This window comes from Myxocyprinus asiaticus, chromosome 49, assembly GCF_019703515.2.
Source record: "Myxocyprinus asiaticus isolate MX2 ecotype Aquarium Trade chromosome 49, UBuf_Myxa_2, whole genome shotgun sequence".
Classification (NCBI taxonomy): Eukaryota; Metazoa; Chordata; class Actinopteri; order Cypriniformes; family Catostomidae; genus Myxocyprinus; species Myxocyprinus asiaticus.
In genome coordinates this window covers 17065437-17079059 of record NC_059392.1, presented here as the reverse complement: position 1 = coordinate 17079059, position 13623 = coordinate 17065437, and the positions used below count along the sequence as shown (strand labels likewise).

General features: G+C 44.2%; 2 protein-coding genes across 6 annotated transcripts in view; one reads left to right on the top strand and one right to left on the bottom strand.

The window, feature by feature from the left end:
• The window catches only part of LOC127438244 (protein TASOR-like), a 202226-nt gene that overhangs the window by 4511 nt on the left and 184092 nt on the right, over window positions 1–13623 (bottom strand). The window lies entirely within an intron of this gene.
• The window catches only part of LOC127438284 (coiled-coil domain-containing protein 66-like), a 28625-nt gene continuing 22574 nt past the window's right edge, over window positions 7573–13623 (top strand). For all 5 annotated transcript variants that reach the window (XM_051693776.1, XM_051693775.1, XM_051693772.1 and 2 more), the window contains exon 1: window positions 7573–8614. In XM_051693776.1, the coding sequence (XP_051549736.1) occupies window positions 8441–8614 (174 nt within the window). In that variant the 5' untranslated portion in view covers window positions 7573–8440. The remainder of the gene's footprint in view (window positions 8615–13623) is intronic.

Genomic DNA, 13623 nt, shown 5'->3' with positions numbered 1-13623 from the left:
CGGGCTCTTCGCTGGCCATGGCAGAATACTGACATTCCTGTCTTGCAGGAAATCACGCACAGAACGGGCAGTATGGCTGGTGGCATTGTCATGCTGGAGGGTCATGTACGGATGAGCCTGCAGGAAGGGTACTACATGACGGAGGAGGATGTCTTCCCTGTAACGCACAACGTTGAGATTGCCTGACTGACAACAAGCTCAGTTCGATGAGGCTGTGACACACCACCCCAGACCATGACAGACCCTCTACCTCCAAATCGATCCCGCTCCAGAGCACAGGCCTCGGTGTAACACTCATTCCTTTCGACGATAAATGCGAGTCCGACCATCACCCCTGGTGAGACAAAACCACGACTCGTCAGTGAAGAGCACTTTTTGCCAGTCTTGTCTGGTTCAGCGAAGGTGGGTTTGTGCCCATAGGTGACATTGTTGCCGGTGATGTCTGGTAAGGACCTGCTTTACAACAGGCCTACAAGCCCTCAGTCCAGCCTCTTTCAGCCTATTGCAGACAGTCTGAGCACTGATGGAGGGATTGTGCATTCCTGGTGTAACTCAGGCAGTTGTTGTTGCCATCCTGTACCTGTCCTGCAGGTGTGATATTCGGATGTACCGATCCTATACACGTGGTCTGCCACTGCGAGGATGATCAGCTGTCGTTCCTGTCTCCCTGTAGCGCTGTCTTAGGCATCTCACAGTACGGACATTGCAATTTATTGACCTGGCCACATCTGCAGTCCTCATGCCTCCATGCAGCATGCCTAAGGCACGTTCACGCAGATGAGCCGGGACCCTGGGCATCTTTCTTTTGGTGTTTTTCAGAGTCAGTAGAAAGGTCTCTTTAGTGTCCTAAGTTTTTATAACTGTGACCTTAATTGCCTACCATCTGTAAGCTGTTAGTGTCTTAATGACCGTTCCACAGGTGCATGTTCATTATTTGTTTATGGTTCATTGAACAAGCATGGAAAACATTGTTTAAACCCTTTACAATAAAGATCTGTAAAGTTACTTGGATTTTTACAAAATTATCTTTAAAATACAGTGTCCTGAAAAAGGGGCAGTGGAGAGGGATAGTTTAAATGTGTGTGATTATTATTTTTTAATTATTTTATTTATATATATATATATATATATATATATATATATATATATATATATATATGTACTACCTGTCAAAAGTTTTGAAACACTTGACTGAAATGTTTCTCATGACCTTAAAAATCTTTTGATCTGAAGGCGTATGCTTAAATGTTTGAAATTAGTTTTGTAGACAAAAATATAATTGTGCCACCATATTCCTTTATTTCATTATAAAACTAAAATTTAATTTAAAAAAAAAGTTTTTGAAATTGATGACTTGGACCAAATAATAAAGAAAAGCAGCCAATATGTGCCCAACATAGGTGGGAACTCCTTCAATACTGTTTAAAAAGCATCCCAGGGTGATACCTCAAGAAGCTGGTTGAGATAATGTCAAGAGTACATGTCTGCAAATTCTAGGCAAAGGGTGACTACTTTGAAGATGCTAAAATATAACAGTTTTGATTTATTTTGGATTTTGTTTAGTCAGTATACATACATACAGGGTTGGGAGGGTTACTTTTGAAATGTATTCCACTACAGATTACAGAATATATGCTGTAAAATAAAATTTGTAACATATTCCGTTAGATTATTCAAGGTCAGTAACGTACTCTAAATACTGTGGCTTAATTGTTCAGCACTGGTAGTTCCCTATCTGTCACTCACTCGACATTGTGTTGATGTAGTGACACTAGGGGTTGCCCTTGGGAGCCCCAAACACCTCTGATCTTTGAGAAAAGGCCAGTGGGAATTGGCAAGTGGAATTTGCATGCCATTCCCCCGGACATACGGGTATAAAAGGAGCTGGCTTGCAACCACTCATTCAGATTTTTTCTTCGGAGCCGAGCGGTTGTGTTTCAGCGAGCTGAATTCCTCCGCCGATCCATTCACCTTGAAAGCTGTTGGATTTGCGGCGCATTACAGCGGTTTCTCCCTCTCTTGCACCGGTGTTGTGCAGAGAATGCCCCTGGGCTCTTCAGCAGCTAAAAGAGTATATTCTTCCTAATAAAAGAGTATATTGTCCTACTAAAAGAGTGGCACAGACGGAGCATCATTTTAAAGATGCCTTTCCGTCTGTGTATAATTCCTGGTTGCGGTCGCTATCTCTCTGCTTCTGATGGCCACGATCAGCCCCCCTTGGGGCTACGAGCACACTCTACTAGGAGTGTGGCAGCCTCCTGGGCTCTGACCAATGGCGCCTCTTTAGCAAACATCTGCAGAGCAGCGGGCTGAGCAACACCCAATACTTTCGCGAGGTTCTACAATCTCTGGGTTGAGCCAGTCTCGTCCCGGCTCAACCTTGCACATAGTTATTGCTCAATGGGGCAATTTATCTGTTCGTGAGATGGATAGCCTGAGGGAAAAAACTGTTCCTGTTCCTGACGGTTCTGGTGCTCAGCGCTCTGAAGCGTCGGCCAGAAGGCAACAGTTCAAAAAGGTAGTGGGCAGGGTGAGTGGGGTCCAGAGTGATTTTTCCAGCCTTTTTCCTCACTCTGGAAGTGTGTAGTTCTTGAAGGGGGGGCAGGGGGCAACCAATAATCCTCTCAGCGGTCCGAACTGTCCTTTGTAGTCTTCTGATGTCTGATTTCGTAGCTGAACCAAACCAGACAGTTATTGAAGTGCAGAGGACAGACTCAATGACTGTTGAGTAAAACTGTATCAGCAGCGCCTGTGGCAGATTGAATTTCCTCAACTGGCGAAGGAAGTACAACCTCTGCTGGGCCTTTTTCACAATGGAGTCAATGTGGGTCTCCCACTTCAGGTCTTGTGAGTTGGTAGTGCCCAGGAACCTGAATGACTCCACTGCTGCCACAGTGCTGTTTAGAATGGTGAGGGGGGTCAGTATTGGGGTGTTTCTCCTAAAGTCCACAATGATCTCCACCGTTTTGAGTGTGTTCAGCTCAAGGTTGTTTTGACTGCACCAGACAGCCAGCTGTTCAAACTCCTTTCTGTATGCAGACTCATCGTCATCTCGGATGAGGCCGATGACAGTGGTGTCGTCTGCAAACTTCAGGAGCTTGACAGAGGGGTCCTTGGTGATGCAGTCATCGGTGTAGAGGGAGAAGATTAGTGAGGAGAGCACACATCCCTGGGGGGCACCAGTGCTGATTGTATAGGTGCTAGAAGTGAGTTTCCCCTGTCTCACAAGCTGCTGCCTGTCCGTCAGAAAGACAGATAGACATGGGAACAGAAAGTTGGTGTAATTTATTCTGGAGAATAGCTGGGATGAAGCTGAACTAAAGTCCACAAAAAGGATCCTTGCATATGTCCCTGGTCTGTCCAGATGTTGCAGGATATGATGCAATCCTATGTTGACTGCATCATCCACAGACCTGTTTGCTCGATAAGCAAATTGAAGGGGATCTAGAAAAGGTCCAGTGATGTTCTTCAGGTGGGCCAACACCAGTCTCTCAAATTATTTCATGACCACAGACGTCAGGGCGACAGGTCTGTAGTCATTAAGTCCTGTGATTTTTGGTTTCTTTGGGACAGGAATAATGATTGAGCGTTTGAAGCAGCATGGGACTTCACACTGCTCCAGTGATCTATTGAAGATCTGTGTGAAGATGGGGGCCAGCTGGTTAGCACAGGATCGAAGACACGCTGGTGAGACGCCATCTGGGCCTGAAGCCTTCCTCGTCTTTTGTTTCCGAAAGACATGGCTCACATCATCTTCACAGATCTTAAATGCAGGTTGAGTAGCAGGAGGGGGGAGGAGGGGGGTTGCAGGAGGTGTTGGTGTTTGTGTGAAGTGAAGGTCAGAGTGGGTGTGGGGTGTGAGATTGGGCCTTTCAAATCTGCAGTAGAACACATTCAGGTCGTCAGCCAGTTGTTGGTTCCCTACAGGGTTGGGGGTAGGAGTCCTGTAATTTGTGAGTTGTTTCATGCCACTCCACACTGATGCAGGGTCGTTAGCCCCTGGTCGTTAGGGTCGTTATACAATATTATTTAGTGGTTTGAGCAAAAACCGATTAACACACATAATTATTTTTTTACATCTTCCATTTTTGCACTACATTTACTTTGCATGTATACTTTAGCAGTCTTATCGGCTTATCCAGTGCACGCAAGTGTTGTGCTCAGCCATTTACATTTCAACATCAAAAGCAGAGAATAATAAGTCTCATGTAATCGTGGGTTTCTTACGTTGTCGTTTTTTTAATAAGCTGGTTCCCTTACGACTCAGTACACTTGACATTGCGTAGATACGCATATGGGAGTGCCTTCATACACGACCTAGTTGAAACCTCTCTACAGTAACGGCAATATTCTAATATTGGCTATGGTGTTTGAGCCCCGCCTGTTTTGGCGCGAAACTGTCCGCTATAAAAACAGGTGCACAAACACCATTTCCTCAGAATTTCTACCTTCAAGACAGCAGTCTTCTCTTGTCTAGAAGCCCTCTACCTTCACCGTCTATATATACGAGTCAGCGGGCGGAATCTTCGCGGGAAAACTTTCCGCTCCCCTGCAGTGTTCTGGTGAACATCACACCGCCTCGCCGATTGACGCTTCGCTGATGAACAGGCCTCAGCATCCTGATTCCCCACAGCGCTTCGGCAGGGTTTGTGTATCCTTACAAAGCAATTGTATATTGTGTGTTGTATACTGTGTGATATAAATATAAATATATATTAATTTATATATTTATATATCTAAAAGAGTCACTTACGTGTTCGCGTCTTTTTAAAGATGTCGTTCCGTAAGTGTTCCTTGTGTGAGAGGCACATCCCACCGTCAGATCAGCATGAGAGCTGCGTTTACTGTCTGGGCCGCGCCCACGTAGAGTCACAGCTCTCATGGAGACAGACTGACCTCACTGTGAGGGCATGAGTCTCTCGTTCTGAGGGATGATTCAGCCTCACAAGCCCTCCCACCCGCCTCTTTTGTGATACCCAAGGATTCATATGAGGAGGCGCGGCGGGGCCGCGAGGTCGAGCAGGATGACTTTGAGATGGTCCTTGTGGCGGCACACGCCCCGCGAGCCCCTCAGTTTCTCCGAAGTGCATGTTTTCTGATACACTATGTGCGAGACGAGCTCCGGCCTTCTGAAAGAGCAGGCGGCCTCGTCTCGTGCAGTGGTTCTGACGCTGGGGATGATAATGACGATGTCATTATGTCTCTCGCTGCATCAGGCGAGTGGTCAGTGAGGGCGAGGGCGAGGAACGTGCATGTGCCACTGACAGGGAGATGCTCCGCGTCCTTACAAGGGTGGTCGAAGATCTTCACCTTGAGTGGTCTCCCCCAGAGGAACCCGAGTCTCGCCTCGATGAATGGTTCCAGCAGTCCGGACGCCGTCAAACGGCAGCTCCCCGCAAATCTGTCCCATTCTTCCCCGAAGTTCATAACGAACTATCCAAGTCCTGGCACGCTCGCGCAGTGACGCCATCCTCTTTAATGTGGATCACAGGGAAGAAAACTGCCCAGCGAGTAACAGAGCATGGAAATCACACCCATACATCCTTCCAAACCGTGTCAACAAACGTCCGCACTGGCGGGAAAAGCTTACTCAGCAGCAGAACAAGCTGGTTTAGCACTCCACACAATGGCGGTGTGCCAGGAATTTCAAGCCAGGCTCCTCAGGCAAATGGACGAGCACGGCTTCGATCAAGAGATATTCAAAGAGCTCCGCACTGCTACAGATTTAGTGCTGCATACCACGAAAGTCACTGCGCAGGCCATCGGCAAGTCCATGGTCAACCTGGCAGTTCTGGATCGACGTATATGGCTGACCCTCACAGAAATGAGTGATAAGGAAAAAGCCACTCTGTTGGATGCTTCAGTGTCTCCAGCCGGCCTCTTTGGCGGCTCTTTGAATAAGTTTGCTGAGCGTTACGTCACAATTCAGCAGCAGTCACAGGCTATGAGACACTTTATGCCCAAATGGAGTATATCACAGCCGGTTCGCCCTCGCTCTGTTTCGAGTCAGCGCCAGACTAAAAGCCCCATAACTGCTTCCTCAGCACTGGCACCTGCGTATCAGCGTGCGCAGCAAAAGCGCTCCTGACACGCACGCTTTGAAGCGGAAAGCAGAGTCTGCAGTTACCTCCGGGTCTGCTCCAAAAAAGGCTTGACTGGAGACACAAAACATTGTTCCCCATCTCCCCATTACTGTTTGTCGGGAAAGGAATATTGTTGTTCACAATATTGTTCAAAATGTTGTTTCTGTGCTTGCACACAAATACAGGCAATACAAAATGCAGTAAGTGCAAAAAAGAATACAGCATTCGTTGCAAATGCACGAGATGCTCACGCATTCTCAAAAAAGAGCCCCTTTTTCCTCTTCAAAGCACACACATTATGCGCAACCGCTTCCCTATAGTGAGCGTCGCATCATATCATACAGTGAGCAGTCCAAATTTCCCTCTGCGCATTACGCGGATGCGTGGAGAGCCCTAACAGGTGTTTCAGAGTGGGTGCAAAAATGATCGAACATGGTTATACGATCCAATTTTGCACACAGGCTACCCCGTTTCAATGGTGTTCTGTCTTCCACGGTTTCGTCCGAAGACGTGCCAGTGTTACGAGCTGAAATACACAGTCTCATCGTGAAAAACACGATAGAGATTGTGCCAAATTGTAAAGCACAAAAAGAGTTTTACAGCCGTTATTTTCTTGTTCCAAAGAAAGACGGTGGGCTTCGGACTGTCTCTGGCTCCTCGCACATTCACAAAGTGCATTGATGCGGTTTTCGCCCCTCTGAGACTGAGCGGCGTACGCATCTTGAACTACCTTGACGATTGGCTGTTACTGGCACAATCAGAGGCTCTGTTATGCCAGCACAGAGACTTACTGCTTCAGCCATTCTACAGTGTCCGTCTCAGTTCAAACTGGGGAGAACACTTCCACTGAAACTGTTTCAGAAAGCATTGGGATTTGTGGCGGTGGCATTCGCCGTCATTCAGATGTGAGGCTCAATCTGGCATCCCCAGCCCCAGCTGTGGAACCTGCATGTGTGGCCCCTGAATGGGGCGCACTACACACACCAGAACTGATGCGTTCAGTCATGAACACCATTTTACAAGCCAGAGCACCGTCCATGAGATACCTCTATGCACTAAAATGGAAGGTGTTCACTGATTGGTGTCTCTTACATGGCAAGAACCCAGTAAACTGCCCCATACATGAAATTCTAATATTTCTTCAAGAGCGATTAGACGCAGGACTCACCCCGTCAATGCTCAAAGTGTATGTGGCAAATATATCTGCGTATCACGCACATGAAGCCGGCACCTCTATAGGCAAGCATGATTTAATCATAAAGTTCCTTAAAGGAGCAAGATGATTAAACCCACCTCGGCCGGCTACAGTCCCGACTTGGGATTTAACTTTAGTCCTAAAAGCTCTCGCAGGGCCCCCCTTCGAGCCTTTGGACTCTGTTGAACTGTGCATGCTCTCCATTAAGACCGCACTATTGTTTTTGATAGTTATGAGCATCTTGTTGTGCGTGTGATCACAGTCAGTGTCGGCTGGGAGAGGCTGGCTGTTAATTGCAACTTTCTACTGCTGTTTCTGCTTCACAAATTTACCGTTTTGCACGGTAATGTAGCCATAAATAAAACGACATGTTTGATGTACTGTAGCACCGGGACATGACACCTTTGTTTGACAGATTTGATAGGCCATCCACTGCAGCATCCACGCTCAACTCACCACGCGCCCCACTGAAAACGAACCACATTATAGCGATCACGAGGAGGTTACCCCATGTGACTCTACCCTCCCTAGCAACCGGGCCAATTTGGTTGCTTAGGAGACCTGGCTGGAGTCACTCAGCACGCCCTGGGATTCGAACTAGCGAACTCCAGGGGTGGTAGCCAGCGTCTTTACCACTGAGCTACCCAACAGCATATTTCTAAGAGATGGCAAAGTTGCTGTGGGGTCAGTTTATCAAAATAAAAGTGCCCTTGTCATTTCATTTATCGTCGCACAATGCCAGCCCTATTGGACCCCATTTAGATCGAGGAACGAGAACGCTGGAGACTCAAGCACCAGGTGAGATTTAAACCCCTGACCAAACCAGCTGCAAGTCAATGCTATACATACACTACATGGCCAAAAGTATGTGGACACACTCTTTTAATTAATGGGTTTGGCTATTCAAGTCATTTCTTTGAAGACATATGTTACTGCTAAACCATAAAATGACATTTTACAGAATTGTGTGCTTTTAACTTTGTGAAGATGAAATAAGAAAAGTGGAAGCTGTTATCCTCCCTTTGCTGCTATTAACTCCCTATTAATGCCTATGGTTTAGAAATTAAATACTCAACAAGCACATGTGTGGGGTTTGGGTGTCTCTTTATATCTTAATACTTTTACTGTTTAAAATCTGTGTGCTGAATGATACACGTGTGATATGCAGCGAGCTATTGAGGCTCAGGTAGAGGAGCACAGACATCAGAGAGAGAGAGAGAGGAGGCCACACGCCGAGTGCAGGAGCAAGACGAGGAGAGGAGAGGAGAGAGAGAGAGAGAGAGAACAATTCCAACAGCAGTTTATAAATGACAAACAGAAACAGAGAAACAGAGAGGTACAACATACACACTTATATAAGACCATATAAGTCCAATTAACCAGTTCACCATTTCTTATTAATTTGTTAAGCTCTGCCCCCTTTACAGAAATCCCATTGAAATAAATTAGAATTTCCGTGATTTTCATTAAATCATAAAGTAAGAAAAAATTTAATGGACATTATTCTTATGTAATCTGGAATGAAGTGCTATATTTCAAATAATTTTTATATGATGGTGCTTGTCTTTTTTGTGATTAACATTTTTATTAATTTTCAAAACAAAGAAAAACAAAACATATATACAATGATTCAACATTAACTCCCACTACTTCCCCTACCCAATCAAGAACCCCACCCGATGCCAAACAAACATCCCAGTGGTCTTAGATAAGTACACACATATACAGAGAATAAAATAATAAATAAATATATACATACACATATACATACACACACACACACACACACACACACACATATATATATATATACACACACACATATACATACATACATACATACACATACACCTATAATAAACATACAACTCTAAACTATACCTCTCTCTCCACAGACCCACTGCGAGAGCCCCCCAAAAACATCAAATATCTACCCCATTTCCCAATAAAAGAATCCCATATCCCCAGCCTTCTACATGTTACCTCTTCGAAGGCTGCCACCCTTCCCATCTCCTCGCACCACTCCCCAATTGAGGGTGCTACCACCGACTTCCAACCCCTTAAAACAATCTGCCTGCCTATCATCGCACTGGTGAGGACCCAATTGTTTATGTATTTGTCACCTACATCGATGACCACCCCATCACCCAAATCACAGAGTCTGGGGCAAAACGAAATCCAAATGCCCAACATGTCACACAGAACACTCTGTACCTTCAACCAAAATTCCTGAATCTCAGCGCACCACCAAAAAACATGGGCCATGTCTCCTTCCTCTGATTGGCATCGCCAGCAGGTGGGCATGTCTTTAAGACCAAGCCTATACAATTTAGAGGGGGTTCAATAGAACTGATGTAAAATCTTGAATCGTATAAGGCGCACCCTTGCATCTCTCAATGCAGTTTTCATGTTTTTTAAAATCCTAGCCCATTCTCTCTCCTCCAATTCCAGGTTTAAATCTTCCTCCCATAATCTCTTGAGAGTGGTTGAGACTCCATCCCCCAGACTCTGAATTAATAAGGAGTAATACACTGATGCCTCATGGCCCTTTCCAAAAGCAGAAATCACCTCTCCTAGAGTATCTGCTGCTTTAGAGGTTGTATGCTATTCCCAAAAATAGTACAGAGCAAATGGCGTAACTGAAGATACCTAAAAAATTGAGATCTGGGGATCCCAAAATATTGAACCAGATTTTCAAAGGATCTCATCACACCGCTCTCGTAATGATCACCGAGTGAATTAATCCCCCTCGCAATCCACTCTGACCAACAAAAAGGGGACTTATAGTTTGGGGTTTAGCCATAGGCTCGAGGCAATATTTAGATAAATATCTGAATTAAACACTCTGGACACTTTTGTCCATACTGAGTGCAAATGTGAAATAATGGGGTGTGATTTAACTTCTCTATTTAGTTTGATGGAAAGGCTTTGCAATGGCAAAATAGGGGCAAGAAGTTCTTGTTCAATGCAGAACCAGGGAGGGGCTCTTTCAGGTGGAAGCGACCAATGAGCCAAATGTCTGAGACCGAATGCATAATAATAAAATGAAATCTTGGGTAGGCCTAGCCCACCTTTGTCAATCGGCCTATGTAATTTATTGAAATGTAGTCTGGGGCACTTACCACTCCAAATGAAAGACTTCACTATGCTATCAAATTGCTTGAAATAAGAGAGGGGGACATCTACCGGGAGAGACTGTAGCAAGTAGTTAAATTTTGGAATACAATTCATTTTAATAACATTAACCTTCCCAATCATCGATAAATGTAATGAAGCCCACCTGTCTACATCGCTCGAAAACCGTTTTATTAAAGGGTCAAAATTAACTCTGGCTAAATCAGACAAATTTGTTCGGAATAAAATGCCCAAATACTTAATGCCCTGTTTGGGCCACTGGAAGGCGCCTGGCTAGAAGGCCGTTACTGGACAGTATGCTGTCAAAGCCAAAGCTTCGGATTTAGACCAGTTGACTTTGTATCCTGAGAACTTGGAAAAGGAATTAATAATTCTGTGGAGGCAAGGCATAGATCTAATGGGGTCAGAGACGAATAATAAAATATCATCTGCGTAAAGCAGAAGCTTATGTGCCACACCTCCAGCAATCACCCCTGGAAAATCATCCTCCTTTCTTATCGCGGCTGCTAATGGTTCCAGGGCAAGACAGAACAATAATGGGTAAAGAGGGCAACCCTGACGGGTGCCCCTATCCAGAGTAAAATAATATGAAATGAATCCATTTGTTTGTACCGCTGCTACAGGGTGTCTATATAGTAACTTTATCCAACCAATAAACGTACTCCCGAACCCATACATTTCCAAAATCTGAAAAAGATAATCCCATTCTACAATATCAAACACCTTTTCGGCGTCAAGTGAGATGGCAGCGACCAGAGTCTGATCATTCGCCACTGACCACATGATATTGATGAAACGCCTAATATTATCAGAAGAGCTACGACCCTGAATAAACCCCACCTGATCTATATGTATAAGAGATGTCATAACTTTACTTAATCGGTTAGCCAAAATTTTTACATCTAGCTGGATCAGGGAAATTGGACGGTAACTTTTACACTCGCTTGGATCTTTGTCCTTTTTAAGAATCAGACTGATCCGGGCATGTGTCATGGTTGGCGGAAGCTTTCCATTCTTTAATGATTCAGTATAAACTTCTAACAAAAGTGGAGCCAGTTCTGTAGCATAAGATCTGAAAAATTCAGCGGCAAAACCATCTGGCCCCGGAGCCTTGCCTGTAGGTAAGGACTTAATTACCTTGTCAAGTTCCTCTAGGCTTATCTCAGAATCGAATGTTTTTTTGCTCATTCGTCAGTTTAGGGAGTTCTAATGGTTCCACAAATTTTCTAATATCCTCATCAGTAGACGAAGATGTGGAACTATAGAGATCAAGATAGAATTCTTTAAAAGCATTATTAATATCAATGGCTGAGGTAAATATTTCACCACCAGCAGATTTCACTGAGGGAATGGTAGAAAAAGACTCTCTCTGCTTTATATATCTAGCTAAAAGCTTCCCTGCTTTGTCCCCTGACTCAAAATATGACTGTCTTGCCCTGAACAACCAAAACTCCACTTTCCATGACAAAATTGTATTATACCTGTATTTCAATCGGGTCAGTTCTCTGAGACCATCAGACGACATTCGGCGCTTCAGCTCAGCCTCGGCACTTTTAATATTTCCTTCCAACTCCACAAGTTCTCGTGCTTTGGATTTTTTGATAAATGAGGCATACTGTATGATACGACCCCTAAGAACCGCCTTAAGTGCCTTCCAAGCCACGCCCACAGAGGATACTGAGGACCAGTTGGTCTCCATATAAACACTGATTTCAGTCTTTAACATTTGTTGGAAATCAGGATTTTGCAAAAGGGATACATTAAAGCGGCAGCTATGTGATTTCTTTTTCTCTGTATGTGGCAACATCTCTAAGTTCACCAGGGCATGATCTGAAGCTAAGATATTTCCAATTGAGCAATCAACAACAGATGAAATGAGGGACTTAGATATAAAAAAAAAATATTCTAGAGTAAATCTTATGAACTGATGAAAAAAATTTAGAATCCCTACGAGATGGGTTCAAAAGTCACCAGATATCTACAAGACCAAGATTTTACAGATCTTGTGAAGCGTCAGTGTTGCTCTAGGGGGTTTACACACTTTTGCTTCACTATGATCAAGGACTGAGTCTATCAAAAGATTAAAGTCTCCTCCTAATATTATGTCATGAGAGATGCCAGCAGCTTGCAACATCCCTTCAAGATCTATAAAAAAGCCCTGATCATCAACGTTAGGTGCGTAAATATTAGCCAAAATCAATCTTTGCCCCTGAATTTCTCCTAAAACAACAATGACTCTTCATAATTTATCTTTAGTCTGTTTGAGACATTTGAATTGTAGATATTTATTTATCAATATAATAACTCCCCTGCTCTTACTTGAGCCAGCACTAAAGAAAACATGTCCACCCCATATCTTACCAAATTTTTCAGCTTCCTGCAGGGAAAGATGCGTTTCTTGAAGAAACACTATATCATATTTCTTACGCTTAAGAACAGAAATAACCTTCCTTCTTTTAATAGGGTGCCCCAACCCATTCACATTCCATGTGGAGAGAGACAACTTATTCATATTAAAATTTGACATATTGATATAATAACATTTTTTTTAAAAATGAGTGTCAAAAACAAGATTACACAGACCACATTCCCCATTAGTGAAACAATCATACCCCAAAACTTCCCCCCGAACAAAACAAACATAAAAAAGAAAAACGTGTGCATTAAAGCCACGCACGATAGCGCCAACCGGCGACAATCCCTCTAAACTCAAAGAGTCCATGTACTCATGCGAGAACCCCCGCGACAACTTTGCCATCGGATTATTCAAGTCCAGTGCTTCTGCACAAATTTTGTGAGGCACAATTACATAACAGAAAATACTTTGTAAAACAGACCCCAGCCAACAGACAGAATAACAGAAAAAACAAGTAGATTCATTCACAAAACTGTCTCGAAGGTGTGTTCCTCCACAAAATAAACTCCAGCTGATATAAAGCCGTTCAGTTTCCTCGGACAGACAAACAATTGTTCAGTGAGCTGGCTGTTATGAGTGCAGCAGATGAGGTTCTACTAGGAGGCATAAGCACAAAGAACAAACATATTTAACCCCAACTGTCCCGAATAGTGTAATTCCACAAAACAAGCTCCAGCCACTAGGCAGAGCCATCGCGAAAAACTAAACTGGCATCCCAGTTCCTCGGATGATCAAGAGCCATACTAACTCGGAGGCCGCGCAAAAAAAACAAAAAAACACCATAACTTACTCAG